This window comes from Phasianus colchicus, chromosome 1 (genome assembly GCF_987193195.1).
Source record: "Phasianus colchicus chromosome 1, bPhaCol1.hap1.1, whole genome shotgun sequence".
NCBI lineage: Eukaryota > Metazoa > Chordata > Aves > Galliformes > Phasianidae > Phasianus > Phasianus colchicus.
The window spans coordinates 34,353,767-34,370,387 of NC_143436.1; the positions used below are offsets into that span (position 1 = coordinate 34,353,767).

General features: G+C 37.7%; 1 protein-coding gene across 2 annotated transcripts in view; it reads left to right on the forward strand.

Annotated features, from left to right (window-relative positions):
• The window catches only part of XPOT (exportin for tRNA), a 26,176-nt gene extending 14,651 nt beyond the window's left edge, over positions 1 to 11,525 (forward strand). The window contains exons 12-25 of one of the 2 annotated variants that reach the window (XM_031589523.2): positions 15 to 139; positions 1,027 to 1,171; positions 1,327 to 1,446; positions 1,608 to 1,702; positions 2,504 to 2,573; positions 3,017 to 3,255; positions 3,708 to 3,993; positions 5,833 to 6,022; positions 7,275 to 7,391; positions 7,477 to 7,592; positions 8,116 to 8,163; positions 8,835 to 8,906; positions 10,386 to 10,442; positions 10,952 to 11,525. In XM_031589523.2, the coding sequence (XP_031445383.1) occupies positions 15 to 139; positions 1,027 to 1,171; positions 1,327 to 1,446; positions 1,608 to 1,702; positions 2,504 to 2,573; positions 3,017 to 3,255; positions 3,708 to 3,993; positions 5,833 to 6,022; positions 7,275 to 7,391; positions 7,477 to 7,592; positions 8,116 to 8,163; positions 8,835 to 8,906; positions 10,386 to 10,442; positions 10,952 to 10,978 (1,707 nt within the window). In that variant the 3' untranslated portion in view covers positions 10,979 to 11,525. The remainder of the gene's footprint in view (positions 1 to 14; positions 140 to 1,026; positions 1,172 to 1,326; positions 1,447 to 1,607; positions 1,703 to 2,503; positions 2,574 to 3,016; positions 3,256 to 3,707; positions 3,994 to 5,832; positions 6,023 to 7,274; positions 7,392 to 7,476; positions 7,593 to 8,115; positions 8,164 to 8,834; positions 8,907 to 10,385; positions 10,443 to 10,951) is intronic. The other variant, XM_031589522.2, reaches the window with a different exon arrangement.
• The last annotated feature ends 5,096 nt before the right edge of the window (positions 11,526 to 16,621 follow it).

Below are 16,621 nucleotides of genomic sequence, written 5' to 3' on the forward strand. Positions count from 1 at the left end.
CGAGTGTCTTGCAGGGTGAAGATGAAGCAATGTTTGTGGAGTACAGAAAACAGTTGAAGCTGTTGCTGGATAGACTTGCTCAGGTCTCACCAGAGTTACTGTTGGCATCTGTCCGCAGAGTTTTTAACACTACACTTCAGTAAGTTTTTTGGTTTTTTAAGCTTGTTTACATAAATACAATTCCCATAGCTTTCTTGCCTTTCTTTCTATCAGGCTACGCACTAACAGTAAGTGTGAAGTAGCACAGCAAAGCCTATTGATAAAATAAGCTGGTAACAACTTTGGTAGTATGACTTTGTATAGCTTCATGATAAAAATCTTACCCAGTTACTTAGGAAGAAGCAGCTTTCTTTTTGTAACTTTATTATTAGCTAGTTTTTGTTTGTTTGTGTTTTTTACTTCTGGTGGTGTCTCTTCATCTTTTTCACTTGCCTTCTCAACACACACTTGTCCAAATGGCTGCTTTACACCATCAGGAAACGTGCAAAGTTATTTCATGTATTATTGCTAACAGGAAAAAAAAAAAAAAAAAACAAATACAAAAAAAAACAGGTTGGATACAGAAAAGAAACAGCAGTGAAGATTTTTTTTTTAATTCTTACAAAAAGAACAGGACCAATACTGAAAACTATGTAAATAAAGTAGGTGCCTGACTAGGAGGATGGCTGAAATCTAGTATTGTCTGTGCCTTCCTTGTGCCTTGCTTTTTAGTGTGCCCTCTTTTTAAGTGACACTAAATGACTTGTCAACCATCAAAGTAGATAGTTTTGTGCCTAAATAAGCATTTGGAGAAGTCTGTAGCTTTCAAGTTGAAATTGGTGAAAGAAAATTGGTGTCACTCTGATGGAGAGATGGTACATCTTTGGATAAGATCTTCAAAAGCGTCCTGAAATACAGCATTTATTTTCTTTGCTGAGTTCTGCTCATTTGTGCTATACATCTGAATACTCACATGAAAATACTAACATGGTAGGTCTGTGATTATTTCACAATCCATAGTGACTAACAGGATCTTCTCGTTTTTAGGAACTGGCAAACTACACGATTTATGGAAGTAGAAGTTGCGATAAGGTTGTTGTATATGTTGGCTGAGGCTCTTCCTGTATCCCATGGTGCTCACTTCTCTGGTGATGTTACAAAAGCGACAGCTTTGCAAGACATGATGAGAACGGTAAGCAGGTGTTACTTGGGAACTGTTTGAAAATGCTAACATAGACTGAAACGTTTCAATTCAAATGGCTTATAATAATTACCAGCATTTCAGGTGCATTGTAGTTGGTGTTATAAATGGCTAAAGTGCTAACTTGCTAATGCTCTTTTTTGTAGCTAGTGACTTCTGGTGTTAGTGCCTATCAACATACATCAGTGACCCTGGAATTCTTTGAAACAGTGGTTAGATATGAAAAATTCTTTGCTGTTGAACCTCAGCACATTCCAACTGTTCTAGTAAGTTTCATCTCATTTACATATTCAATTAGATAGGTCTAGATATGTTGTTTAGGTTTAAGAACTTATTTTCTGAAGATCACTAAAGAAATAGTCTGTCTTACATTGTTGGATGATTAGCTTTCTCTCCTTGGCTAGACTGAAATACTTTCTGATTGCAGATGGCATTTTTAGATCACCGTGGTCTTCGCCATTCAAGTCCAAAAGTACGAAGTCGAACAGCTTACCTTTTTTCCAGATTTGTCAAGTCTCTTAAGTGAGTAAAAGATGTGTGTTCATATGGTGCAAAAAACATATGTACAGTAAACTCAGTGCGTGTTTAAAACAGGCAGGGTTTTAAGTGGACTGCTGTGAAACAAACTAGTGTTCTTACAGAGTTGTCCTGCTCTTTAATACCAAAGGTAGTAGGGGAAAATTCCCCATAGGATAAAGAACTTGGATGCATATTCATAGCTTATTTTGACAAGATGTTAAAACTGATCAACTCTATAAGTATCTGCCTTGCTTTTACTCAGTAAGCACAGTTGATAGCGAGTGGATTTGAAGACTCCCAAGTGTAACTTCCCTGTATCTAACCAAATTCTGAGTATTTACAAAATTTATATTGATGGAGTTTACTCAGGCTCTTATAGTCTTTCAAATAGACCCGTCTTGTTGGTCTCATTTAACAGACATGTTTGAATGTAGAGGCAGGAGAACCTCTAAGGTGGTGCAGATTTCAGAAGGATCATATTTCTTAATTAATGTTAGTTAATGAAAATACTTTACTCAGAAAAGTGATGCTATTTATGCATTTTTTTTAAAATAATTAAGTAGAGAAGTAAATGTGCATTTTCCACTCTGCCATGTGTCTGTTTTACCCACTGCAATCACCATATGCATAACTCAGAATTGTCTACAACAGCGTTCTGATACTTTAAGGGATGCTCTTTATTGGGCAGGTAGTCTAATGTCAAGATTTACAACTTAATGAAAATGCCAGCAATTTTGCAAAAGCAAGAAAAAAAAAAAGCCCAGCCCACTTCTACATAGTGTTTTGTTCTTGTTTTTACTTCAGTAAGCAAATGAATCCCTTTATTGAAGATGTTCTGAATAGGATACAAGATCTACTGGAACTCTCTCCTCCTGTGAGTATTAACAGCAGTTTTTTGTAATAAAAAAAATCTTGCACTTATTCATCAATGTGCCCAAATAGTGAGCATAGTACACAAACATTTAAACACGAGTAATTGTCTTGATTTTTTTTTTTTTTAAGAGTGAGATCATCTGCTTGTGTTTGTGCCTAACTTTTAATAACTTTACTTGTTTGGATTTCTGTGTTTATAGGCTAAAGAGAGATATAAAGAAGGCTTCTTGAATTGTATAAAAATACTTGTTCCTTCAACAATATTTTACCATCTACTGAGTAATGCTACTTGGGCAGAAACAGAATAAAAGTATTTGTAATTGTATTAGAAAGATAAAAGAAATGCATGATTAAAGAAATGTAATAATTTCAACTTTTTTTTTATCAGAAGATGACTTTGATAGAGGACACTTAGTGAATTATGCCTGTTATCTTCTATCTTAGGAGAATGGTTACCAAGCTCTGTTAAGCAGCGATGATCAACTTTTCATTTATGAAACAGCTGGAGTATTAATAGTTAACAGCGAATACTCTGCAGAAAGAAAACAAGCTCTAATGAGGAATTTGTTGACTCCACTGATGGAAAAGTTCAAGGTATTGTTAGAAAAATTGATGATGGCACAAGATGAGGACAGACAGATGGCACTGGCTGACTGCCTCAATCATGCTGTTGGGTTTGCAAGGTAGGTACTGTGCAGTGTCTGTATGTGTGTTTCTGATTAAAGTGGGATTTATTTTAAAGAATCTAAATTGAAGAGTTTACTGGGAGGAGAGGCTGAGTATCTATCTGTAATTTATTGACCTAGAAAATTGCAGCTCCTTTAAAAAAAAAAAAAAAAAAAGAATGATAAGGATGTAGATGCAGAGAATGGTGTATGATACAAACTTCCTCTAAGAATTGTCTGGGGTTGTTCTGATCATATGTTGTTCGTGGTACGTTAGAATTTAATTCTCCAAAAGTTGCCAAAGCATAACTACTACTTAATGGATAATTGCTATTTCTGTTGTTTGGCTCCCACTTAACAAAACATAATGTTCTAGTTAAGTGTCTGGGCTCTATATGTATGTTGTTCTCAGTGTTACTGCTTCTCCATTATCCCAAGCTTATATAAAACTTGGTGCATTGCTTTTACAGTCGAACCAGCAAGGCTTTCAGCAATAAGCAAACTGTAAAACAGTGTGGCTGCTCTGAGGTATATCTGGACTGCTTACAGACGTTTTTGCCAGCTCTCAGTTGTCCATTACAAAAGGAAGTTCTGAGAAGTGGCGTTCGCACTTTCCTTCACCGTATGATTATTTGCCTAGAGGAAGAAGTTCTTCCATTCATACCTTCTGCCTCCGAACACATGCTCAAAGATTGTGAAGCAAAAGATCTTCAAGAATTCATTCCTCTTATAAACCAAATAACAGCTAAATTTAAGGTATGATATTACTAGTAAACAGTCTTCAACCACAAGAGCACATTGCTGGACTCACAGTACTGAAAAGAGTGTTTTTCCTTGATTAATCTCAGAATTTAGTTATTTCTAAACTTTCAAATTTAATACTTGGAAACGAAATGTTATTTGCAGCACAAAATATTAAGTTTTTACAATTTACAAGATCTTGTTGGAGTGTTGTTGAACTAAAATGTATACTGAGGCATCATATCTTATTCAAAATAGATGGAAAATACTGAGGTTTTAAAAGAGAGACTAGATAAGAATCAAGCAAAGGTTGTTGAAGTGCTGCCTTTAAGAGTTACCCAGTCCTAATTTCAAAGATTTTGAATGTGAAATCAATAAAATATATTAAATAACTAACCTATTAACGGTGGTTAATAGGTTACAACAATACTGCACAGTCACAAATATTTGTGACAGGTTGCTCTGAAAGTAATGTCTCCTATTTATTCCATGGAAACTACTCCAGATACAAAGAGCACCACTAGCATATTTGATAAAGCAAATTCTCAGCTACGAAATGCTGTTCTTCAACATAGTCACCACCCTTAGCTGTGCATTTTTGCCAGAAAGAGCCTGTATGCTCATCAAAATCTGCGTGGCCATCCAGAATTTGGCTGCTTTTTCATGTTGTGTCGCCACTGTTGAAACACACCATTCACCACCTCACTGTCATAGAATCACAGAGTTGTAGGGCTGGAAGGGATCTCTAGAGATCATCTAGTCCAACCTCCCTGCCAAAGCAGGTTCCCTAGACCAGACTACACAAGTAGATGTCCAGGTAGGTCTTATCTGAAGACATACAAGGAGAATCCACAACCTCCCAGTGCAGCCTATTTCAGTGCTCTGTCACCCTCACCGTGAAGAAGGTTTTTTATGTGCATTTGTGCAGAATTTCCTAGGCTTCAGTGTGTGGCCATTTCCCCTTATACTATTGCCATGCACCACTGAAAAACATCTGGGATGAGTCTATCCTCATATCCATTTCTTGGTCTCCATAAATGTTCAACAAATGTCAGTTAATTTCAGTGGATGCCATTTTTTCCACGTGGAGAAATCAGTGACACACCTTTGCTCCATAAGTACTTTCATGTCACACACAGTTCTGTTTGACTGCCCTGCTGTTGCTATCAAGATGACATGGCAACAAGATGTAGTGGGATACTGGTGGGAGGGAAGGTTCAAGCTCTACTGCCATATCCATCAACATCAGCCTCTGGCATTGTGGGCCAATGTAATAAAATAGGAGGCATTACTTTTGGAGCAACTCTTGTGATATAAGTAGTCACTGCTGTATGAGAAGGTCAAAAAGCCCTATAACTAGGTTTAAATAAACTTTTCTGCAGAATGCAAAATTTAAATTACTTCTAGGAAGGAGAAATGTGCTTTGTGAGCAGTTAAATAGAACTGTAGTATGACTGTATCAAACTGCTGTATGGACCTCTGGAATATAGTGGGGGGGAGGGGAAAGGAATTTTTGAAAAAAATGAAGTATTTGAGAGATGAGGGAGGAAGACTTCTGTTACAATAGTCCTCACAAATTGCACTACAGGCAATTCACAACAGTTAAAAGGAGCGTCAAGTGACAAAAACCTAAAAAAATACACAGGAACAAGATGTGACAACTATCATGTTCAAGTGTAAAGCTTAATTTTTTACAGCACTGTACTGTTTTTGTTACAACATGTTGAAATAAATAGTCTTGCTTCATTAGGCTTATCTTGAAAGATAGGAATTGAAAATTAAAACTTCATGGCTTGTTACAAGTGTTCATTTTCTATAACTGCTTGAGCTCATACCTTCTTCTAATCTCCACAGACACAGGTTTCACCTTTTCTGCAACAGATGTTTATGCCACTACTTCATGCTATTTTTGAGGTGTTGCTTCTTCCAGCAGAAGACAACGATCAGTCTGCTGCTTTAGAAAAACAAATGTTACGGAGGAGTTACTTTGCTTTTCTGCAGACAGTAACTGGCAGTGGAATGAGTGAAGTCATAGCTAATCAAGGTGAGTAGTTCAGTTTTGCAAAGGATGTCACCATAGCTGCTCTCATTTAAGCTTTGTCTGCTAAAATCATTAACCCAATTCCTGCCATGTAATATTAACTGTTAATGTTAGTTTGTTCTAAAAAAATTTAGATGAGCTAATATCAATAGGACAAGGTGGAATGGTTTTAAACTAAAAGAAGGGAGATTTAGATTAGATATTAGGAGGAATGTTTTTACGCAGACAGTGGTGAGGCACTGGCACAGCTGCCCAGAGAAGCTGAGGATGCCCCATGCCTGGAGGTGTTCAAAGCCAAGTAGGATGGGGCTCTGGGCAGCCTGAGCTGGTGGGTGGCAGCCTTCCCCACATCAGGCATTCGAATTGGACAAGCTTTAAAATCCCTTGCAAACCAAACTATTCTGTGATTCTTAGATTGAAATACAGTACTACACTTACCTGTTCAAGGAAGAATTTGGGTTTGTAAAATCCGGATACAATAGATGTAGTCTTTTTCTTGATTGTGCCTCACGCATCATTGTATTTGACTGATGAATCAGAGATCATATATTTTCAAGTAGAAAAACATTTAAAAATAGGTGCCTGTATTTAAACTGCTGGGCAAGGCCATTTTCAGCTCCCAGTTTTCATTCTGTGTTGCTTTTTTTTTTTTTTTTTTTTTAAGATAAACATCAGTGACTTGTGGTTTTTTGTTGTCTTTTTTTTTTTTTTTACTTTTACCTTACCTTAACAACTATGCTAAAATGCATCATGCAACTTATTACATTTACCAGGCTTTCCCAAATGCAAATCAGCACTTTTTATAACAGGAATGAAAAGTAAGAAGTCTAGTTTTGTGATTTTTTTTTTTTTTTAACTAAATAATTCTCTTAGCTTGTATTCTACAATTATGGCCAGGGATTTGAAAATCTTCAGGGTGACTTGGGTGGAAGATAGAGCTCAGACTTACTCTCTGCATCCTAAAATGCGCTGTTACCTGTGGAAAAGGAAAGGATGATGTTAAGAAGTAGTAAGATGTTTCTTAAAAGAGGCATCTTGGTAGTTGTAGTAGGCCAAGAAATTTTAAAGAAATCAAGTAGAAATAAGCAAGCTTCTGTGATGCTTTTGTGAAGTGTGATATAAATATATTGTAATGTATTGGAAGTGAGCTACTTGGGTGCTGCTGAGTTTAAGTAACTTTTTCAACAGTAGTGCAAGACTACAGAAACTCTTATGTTGCAGGTTTGAATGACAAGTTCACTTTAATATGTTTAAGGTGCAGAGAATGTGGAGCGTGTGTTGTTCACTGTCATCCAAGGAGCAGTGGATTACCCAGATCCTATTGCACAGAAGACTTGTTTTATTATTCTTTCTAAGTTGGTGGAGCTTTGGGGTAAGTTTGTCTTTCCATAATTCCCTCGCAGCTGCTACTAATTCTGAAGCACAGGTAGAACATGCAATGTTATTTCTCTTTTCAGGAGGGAAAGATGGACCAGTAGGTTTTGCAGACTTTGTCTACAAGCACATTGTCCCTGCATGTTTCTTAGCACCTTTGAAGCAAACATTTGACTTAGCAGATGCCCAGACAGTATTGGTATGTATTACCATTGGGCTTTTTGTTGTTCTTCCTACAGTTGTCATGTGGCAGGTTCAATAGAAAAAAGGAAAAGTGAAATGGCCCCTTGGTATTAAAGGCTGTCTCATCTTAGAAAGAAAATATCTTATGGTTTTTTAACGGGGTGCCTGAATAGGTTGTTCTTAGATGTTATGGTGCTATATTCTGTAGGCCACCCATGCTCAAAATCAAGCTAAAGAATTGCAGGTTTGAGAATTTGATGCTGATCTTTGTTGCCTATGAACTAATATTCAGTGAAAGGAAACACACACAGATAGCTGTATTGGCTTGTCTTGGGTTTAGCTGTGACAGATGCTTCTTTGGTAAGAGGGGAACAAAGAATTGAGAGGAAATTTGAGGCTGACTTAGCATAGGATAAGGTAAAAGGAGGGAACAATTGCATAAACTAGCCTTTGTTTTGGGAGTTATTTTAGGATCTTTGGATGGAAATACTTAACCAGCATACTAGTTGAACGACTTAATTTTTTGCATTACATTACAGGCTTTATCAGAATGTGCAGTGACATTAAAGACAATTCATCTCAAAAGGGTAAGCTTCATAATACTTTGCAGGGAGTAACTCTTGCAGGTTTCTTTCTGATGTTTTTATCTGTTTCTAGAAATCAGATATTTCCTAAGATTCATTACTATTCTGCTTTTCTATATTTTAATAGGATGGCTACAGTACTTTGTTAGGAACAGAGAATTAAGTAGTTCTACTAATTGATAATTTACTGTAAAATATTGACTTCTTAATTAAGGGAGAAAAATCTGGTCACTTTACCATTACTGTGTTTAATGGATCAATTAGCTTTGGTCTACTTTTTAATGTATTATTTCAGCTAACATGAAAGAGCAATTAATGATGTATGATAAAGCCCTTTTGAAAAAAGTAAGGTTATTTTTCAGATTTTGAGAGACTAGATTGAGAAACATTTACGGAAAAAAAAAGAATTTTTGGCTACTGCCTAAACCACTACAGCATATTTCAGTTTTAATAGAAAAAAGTAGTTTCTATGTTCATGTTACTGCAACCTTTAACTTGCTGGCTGATTTCTCTCTCTCAAATGTGAGTTGAAGAGACATCTAAACAAAAAAAAAAAAAAAAAAGAGAAGCATAGATTGTTTTAAAACTCTTGTGTACCATACAGTACAGGGCTATGACTTGCCATAAAAATGTACAAAACTACACTTGAGCAAATTGTGTGCTGCTTCTTTTAGGGTCCTGAGTGCATTCAGTATCTTCAACAAGATTATTTGCCTTCCTTGCAAGTAGCTCCTGAGATAATTCAGGTAGGAATTCCTAAATGAACGTTTGGAAAACTTAACACACAGAAATTTTAAATGGGAAAAAAATGCATACTGACAAAACTGTTTTTACTGTCCCTTAGTAAAAGTTGTTCTGATATTGCATATTGGAATAGAATTAATTTAGCACAAAGAGTGAAGTTACTCTAAGAACATCTTGCAAGAAAGAGTGTATCCAAGTAAGTCTTCTTCATATCCAGTGCAATTAATTTTTAACTAGACTACCAGAAGTATCAGAGTATTAGAATACTGTAAGATCAAAACTACAAAGATGTTGTAAAGTATTGGATGATCAATAAGCATACATAGAAGTTAGGCTAGTAAGATTATCACGTTGGAAAGGATAATCAGAATAAATAGAAAATACTTAGCAGTGTTGTAGGCTTATAAGAAACTCCACAAGGAGCAATCTCCAGAGAGACATCCTTCCTCAGTCAGCCCTTAAATGGGTCTAGGAGAGGTGGAGCCAGGCTCCACCCCTTCTGGTCACACAAATGAATTGCCTTCACCTGTGCTCCTATGGCTGACTCATTGCTTGCCTCAGGTGATAAATCAGAGATTCAGGCTGTGATCAACAGTTCCCCTACAAATACTTAGAACAACTTAAAAGTAAAAGATGAAGAATGTTGAATGTATAAGAACAGTGAAGATAAAGGCCATATTCATTGTTAAGCCATAGCACTAGCTCTGCTGTCAAAATAATATACATCAAAACAGGTGGGGTTTTTTGTTTATTTTGAAGTATCTGATAATGTAAAAAGTGCTCTCAGAAGTGAAGCTTTACACTTGACTGTTGTCTCAACATTTATCATTACTAATCACGTGGTAACCATTGCCATGAAGAGATTGTTAGCTCTATGCTGACAATTTAAAATTTTAATTGCAATTAATTTGGAGGCAATAGTAATTGGGCTTCCTTTTTTAAGATTTGTAATGATTACAAACGTCACCTAAACTGTAGAACTTTCAGGTGGCATTAAATACATATAGGTGTCAAATACTATCTGTTGTTTGTCCCAGTGCTGTTTTCTAGTCTAAGATTATAATGTTTTTTGAAATTGACAGGAATGTTGTACTGTAACCCAGAGTCACTCTGTGTATGTGTAATACTACTTAGGTTTGTCTGAAATATCCATGTGTTCATCTCAAAGACACCAAAATTTAGTAGAAAAGTGAAAAGTTTACAAGCTCCTTGACTGCTCTCCTCCTAGGTAGTCTTGCTTCTTTCTGTTCACTTAGAAGTGAACTTGATGTCTAGATTTGAAAATACAGCTTTTCTCACCCAAAAATGTGCATTTTTTAAACCTTTTTTTATTTTTTACTGTAACATTTTTTACATGTAACATTTCTTGGGTTTTACATTAAGGAAAATACAAACTAAGATTAATAGTTGTATATGCAAAGTATATGTTATATATGTATCTTAGGTTCTCTCGTGCTTCATTTAGTTTTTCTCTCTTACAGGAATTCTGTCAAGCACTTCAGCAGCCTGATGCTAAAGTCTTTAAGAATTACTTAAAGGTAAAGATTTTGTTTCATTAAATCACTTTAATTCCATTTGAACATTGACACACAACAATTCAGTCAAGATGCTGACCTGAAGTAAAACTGAAATATAGAATGCTCAAACATCAGACTCAACTGATAGATGAGCTTTTAGCTATAGGGAATTTCCAAGTTGTACAAACAGTTGCGTGGAAAGAAGGAGCAGTAACAACAAAAGCCCTACATCAGTAGAATTGCACATATGCTTTGCACCCTGCCATTTCTTCAGTAGCTCAGTATTCTTGTGGCTTGTGTTGCTTATTAGTTGAAATAACAAAAACAAATGTACTGTAATTAAAGTCCATGTGTAAGAAGACTTCATTTTGGTGGGTATGAATTTAATCAAATAGCACAGGACACAACCTTGAAACTCTTGGTTCATTATGTTAAAGAAGAAAGTGAGCTCTGACAAACTATCTTACACCTCAACTATTCCATGTCTTAAATTCATATTTCCTTCTTTTTTTAATAATATATTTTAACAGGTGTTCTTCCAGAGAGCAAAACCCTAAGGAAAGGACTGGAATCTCATGTATCTGTTTCCATAATCAAGAACTCTGGTTGTTAATTTATAAAAAATGCTAACTCTTGTGCCATTCAAACTGGTTTTGTTCTTAAAAAACATTGCTTTGTGCTCACATCAGTACATATTTTCAGCCTTGGCATAAAAAAAAAGAAAAATGCAAATACCCCACTTCTGTGTCTCAAACATAAAGGTATGTGACAACATGTAAAATTGCCTGTATCCCTACACAACACTTCTATTATGTATAAGATGAATTAAGCTTATGCTGTAACATGTATGGCAATAAAATGACACTTATTTTTTGAAATTAAATATAAAATTCCCTTCAGACCATAGAAATGGTTATTAAAATATGTACATTTTTGATACTGAGTAAAATGTTTTCATAAGACATAGAATTCATCTGTTCATGTATGGTGACATGAAAATAAAACAATCAAAGTCATTTTTGTAGATAGTCATTTCATTAAAGTTGTCTTAATGATAAAATATATATATATACCTCCTATAAACAGATTGGTTTAATAAATGATTTCATTTAAAAGTAGCATCTGGTTCTATCTTTTTTTTAATTAAAATATCATTTTATTCAGTGAAATATTGAGTCTCTGAATCATTCTGGTTCGTTCTTAACAAGCGACAGCATTTAGGATTTGAGCTATTACATTTAAATAGAACTGGGCAATTTTAATGATGCTTGGATAGTAAGTTGTATTAGTCTTGCATGTGGAAGATGCTGGCAGAAAAAAAGAGCTGCATTTATGAAAATATGAGGACTGCTGTGAAAGTAATGCCTCCTATTTTGTTATGTTGGCCCATGACGCCAGAGGCAGATGGTGGTACAGCAGTAAAGCCTGAACCTTCTCACCAACATCCACTACATGTTGTTGCTGTGTGACAGATGGCAGCAGAAGGGCACTCTGACACAATGATGTCTGACATGGAAGAGCATAGGAAGCAACAATAGGTCATTGAATTCATCTATACGGAAAAAATGGCACCCACTGGCTGGCATTCACTGACACTTGTTGAACACTTGTGGAAACCAAACGGTGGATGTGGGTGCAGTGAGGCAATGAATGGTGTGTTTCAGCAGCAGGGACAGCAATGTGAGACAAGCCATGTTCCAAACAACCATGCTGATGTTGATGAGCATGGCATCCAGGCTCTTGTTCATCGCTGGCAAAAATGCATAGTTAGTGGTGGTGACTATGTTGAAGAACAATGTTTTGTAGCTGAGAATTTGCTTTATATATATAAATAGTGCTAGTGTACTCTTTGTTTTAGTTTCCATAGAATAAATAGGAGGCACTATTTTCATAGTGACAGAGGTGTCTGTGGTCTGTGAAGAGATTTTAGTTGTGCTGATATTTCAAAATGTATCTGTTTGTTTCTTTGCATTTCTGTTTTTTATTCTTTGATGTAACAGCATTCAAAGCTATTTTTCAAGGAACAGAGTGAGGGGTGAGCTAGGATATTTGCATAGGATTTAATATTTTCCTTGAGCTGCAATGTAACTAAATTTGTAATTCTCTATGCTTTGTGGTAGTAGGTTCTTTATCTAATTGAAATGGAAAGCAAATGAGGAGATGGATCACAAACAGCAACCTTGAGTGGAGCGTGGTGGTGTTTTAAAGATGCTTTTTAATGTATGATGTACGATTGCTATATACCTGGCTTGTCTAGACTAAAACTACTAATGATGCATAAGCATCATTGTGGTAACAACTCCTTCTTTTGTATGCAACAGTACTTCCCACTGCAGAGTAAAATATATTAAGTAAGGAAACACGGTCGCAAGTCTTTAAGATAAAAAGCACACTTTAGAGATAGAATATTTTATTCACAAGCTGGTGTTGTTATTAAAGGCAGTCAGCCTTTCAGGCTTGCAAGGCCTTTTCCAGGTGTGAAGTAACAGCAACGAATTCCATGCCAGGAGAGGTGAGAGACACTTTCTCTCACAGAGTAGCTCATCAGTTGAGGTAAGACGCTTCACCAACTGCTTGCTGCCCAGAAAGGCAATGTGCCCATATACCCTTGCTTGTCTGATGCTGTAACAAGACTATTCATGGTGGATAGCTAATCTTACAAAATAAATACAATTTTGTTTTTTGTGTCTGTATGTGCCCACAGACTGTCTTGGGAGATTACATTTGGTATGAGTATTACATTTGATATTTCCTTTTTTGCGACAAGGTGGGTTGCTGTAGATCAAACGGATGATGCATGTTACACAGGCACATGGTAGGAGAGTGCTCTGGCATGCTTCTTGCATTTATTGCTCTAGTAAGAAGACTTCTTCCTCCCACCTTCTTTTCCTCTGTTCTTGCTTAATGTGTTCATTACTCACTATTTACCACGTAGTTCAGAAAAGTAGGAGGTAACAGGCTCCAGAACAATTCTATTTTTTTTTTTTTTGACCTAGTAATGTCATTGACTGTCAGCACTAGCCTCTGTACTGCTGAAATCTCTTAGAAGCTTCTTAACAAGAGGAAAACTATAATTTGTGGACTACTTAACATACTTTTGGACTAAAATTCACCTAGGAGCATCAACTTGTACTTCTGATAAATTGATTTGAATGACTTCTATGGTGGCATGTTGGAAAAAAGGCAGAGCTAATGAGAGCTGTCATACATCATGGAATTGTTTTTCTTTCCTCTCTGCAAAACATGTAAAAAGTGGAAATGCATTAAATGATGCAGAACAAAGAAAGGTAGTTCCAGGTGAAGCTGACTGCTTAATAGATGAGATGTGCTTACTCTGATTTAGTTGCCGTGCCTTCTAAGTATTTAAATCAAATGCAGAAAACAATTTGAGTATAACAATAAAATAGCTCAAAAGCTTCAAAGGAGTATTCAGGAGAGGCAAGACAAAACACTATGTGGGAGATGAAGGCAGGCAGTAAAAGCTCTGTCTGCAAGGCTAAGGATCTAATTTGCCCTTTCCTGAGCCAGAGCTACTTCCAAAGGGCATTTCAACTAGTCCTGCTTCTTTGCTTTCTTTCTTCCAGTGCCCCCCTTTAAAAACCGAAAACCCGCGTCACACACAGAGCACACAAATAGGATCCATGTGCAGAATGGGCAGTCAGCATTCTCCAGGAAGAAGTCCCAAGACGTTGCTCTCTGTCAGCCAAGTTCCGCAGGATGTCAGAGGATGGAACTCCTGCAAACATTATACCACTTTCAGTTTCACATCAAACAGGCCAAAGCCAGGTACAGGAACAGATGTCCCCACAGAAGCAAATATCACCTTTGCCTTGGCCTTCCCAACTAAAAGGTCAAAAAGATACAGGAGAACAGCTTCAGTAGTTCCTCTATTATTAGCAGGTCCTACTTGGGTATCCACGTTGGTGGAGGGCACAACTTAACCTCCAGCCCTCGTGGGAGCCCTAGTGACCAGCAGGCAGGTTATGGCAGAGGTATTTTTCCCAAGAGTCCTTCAGAACAGCAATACATGCTTGACTACAAGTCTAGAATTCCTCTCATGCTCAGCGTGGAACGCACCCTGCTCTCATCACTTTAACAGCTGCAGACCTTCTGAACATCAGACAAAATTTTCCAATCAGCAATCTGGTCACGCCAAGGATTGACAAGCATTGCCATCACTGGTGTATTCAATTCTGCTGTACAGAGAGTCATGAAAGCCTTAGCAGAGTCTAGAACTTTCTCAAGTTTCCTCAATGAGTAGGTCAAATGCTGGTGCCTAGGACACAACCCTGCCTATGGAAAGATAAGACGTTTTTCTTTTTTGTTCTGATCCCAACATTTAGCCAGTTTTTCACCTACTGAATTTTTTAGCTGTCCAGGCCATAAGCAGCCAGTTTCTCTAGAATGCTGTGAGAAAGTAACAAACTAAAATCCAGGCTCCACAAAACTGAAGTTCTTTGCACCTAGCTGGTACAGACAAAGGAAACCCATTTTGGAAGGCTTACCCACGCGCTCTTCCTACGCAGGCAGTTAGCACTTCTCTGCCTGCCCTAGCTCTGACTGAAAATCAGTTACAAATGTCTCTGAGATGAAGCATGCACCTGTGGCCCTTTTCTCTGAGGACGCTTGAAGCACAATTTCATTCACAGAATCATAAAATGGCGTGGGTTGAAAAGGACCACAGTGACCATCTAGTTTCAACCTATGTGCAGGGTCACCAACCACCAGACCAGGCTGCCCAGAGCCACATCCAGCCTGGCCTTGAATGCCTCCAGGGATGGGGCATCCACAACCTCCTTGGGCAACCTGTTCCAGTGTGTCGCCATCCTCTGAGTGAAAAACTTCCTCCTAATATCTAAACTAAACTTCCCCTGTCTTAGTTTGAATTCAGATCAGGGACTACTGTTGGGGCATTGTGCATGCTTACCAGATTCTTCCTACCTTTTGGATCCATCTTGTGGCTGAGGCAGAAGGTAGTGAGTGAGTAATTATGATCTTCCTATCCTTATCTTAATTCATGAACTTTTTTGCATCACATTTTCTCCTCCTTTTCAGGAGGGGAATGGGGAGAGAAGTGTAATGGAGCTTAGTGAGCTATCAGTATGAAACCATCACAGTTGTTTACTCTCCCCAGTAGCTCCCAGAGGTGTTCCAGGTTTCATTTCCTGAGCTGTGCTTGATACTCTACCTGCCCTTTGGGCTCCGAGTAACTGGTGAGCTGGGAGTCATGTGGGAGTCAAATAGAAGCAGCATGGGTACTTTTGCATGAATTCTGGTGTGGTTCTGTCAAGAAGAATCCCCAGTGTGGTCTGCTACCAGTTCAGCCCATGCAAGAGGGCTGCACTTCTTCAGTTGCTTCCTTGGAGCCCTTCTGGTCCTCTTCTGGGGCCTTGGTTTTGGGAATGAAATTCTTCATGTGTTTGGGGCAAGTTATGCAGGAGCTGCCTCATGTTTTCAGGGTCATAGGAGCTGACAGGCCTTGAAGAACAATGTACTGAAGAAAACCTGGCCAAGTGAACCAGTGCATGAGAAACAAAAAGCAGTGGCCAGTTTCCAAGACGCAGTCTCTTCTTTTCTGAAGAATGGGTAGGTAGGCATGACTGAGTCAGAAAGGCCATCAGTTCTCCTCATGTTTGGCTGAGGGAACACTGAGAGGAAGACCGGGGCTGCCAGACTCTAATTCTTTCATGATACAAGAAAAACAATATTTAACTGTCTTAGAAATTTCCCTCATTGCTGTTCTCAGATGATGCACTGGTAAAGTTAGCGGTTTTGCTTTTTGTAAGATTTCTCTGGGGTAATCTGCAACTCTTCACCTGAACTCTTAAAAGTCAAATAAACCAATCTTCGTTGTTGTTTTCCTGCATCTGCAGCAGTTGGGTTTCCACTCTCCTGTTATTCTCTCATTGCTCGGTTGTCCAGAGGATCCCAACGAGCCGAGGAGATGCTGAGGAGATTTCACTGCTCTCAGTTCTCACTGACTTGATTTATCAGTTTCACTAAGTGGTATTTTGGAACGTGCTTAGTGCCTGTAACAACAGAACTAGCGGAAGTCAGAATCATGACGCCCAAGCTAAGGTAATAACAGGAAACATAGCCTGTAAGCAGAAGGTGACTGTCTCCTTTGAGCCAGTTGTTCAAGAAAATAAAGGCGGCAATGAATCGATGGACGTTGCGTTGAGGGACATGGTTTAGAGAGA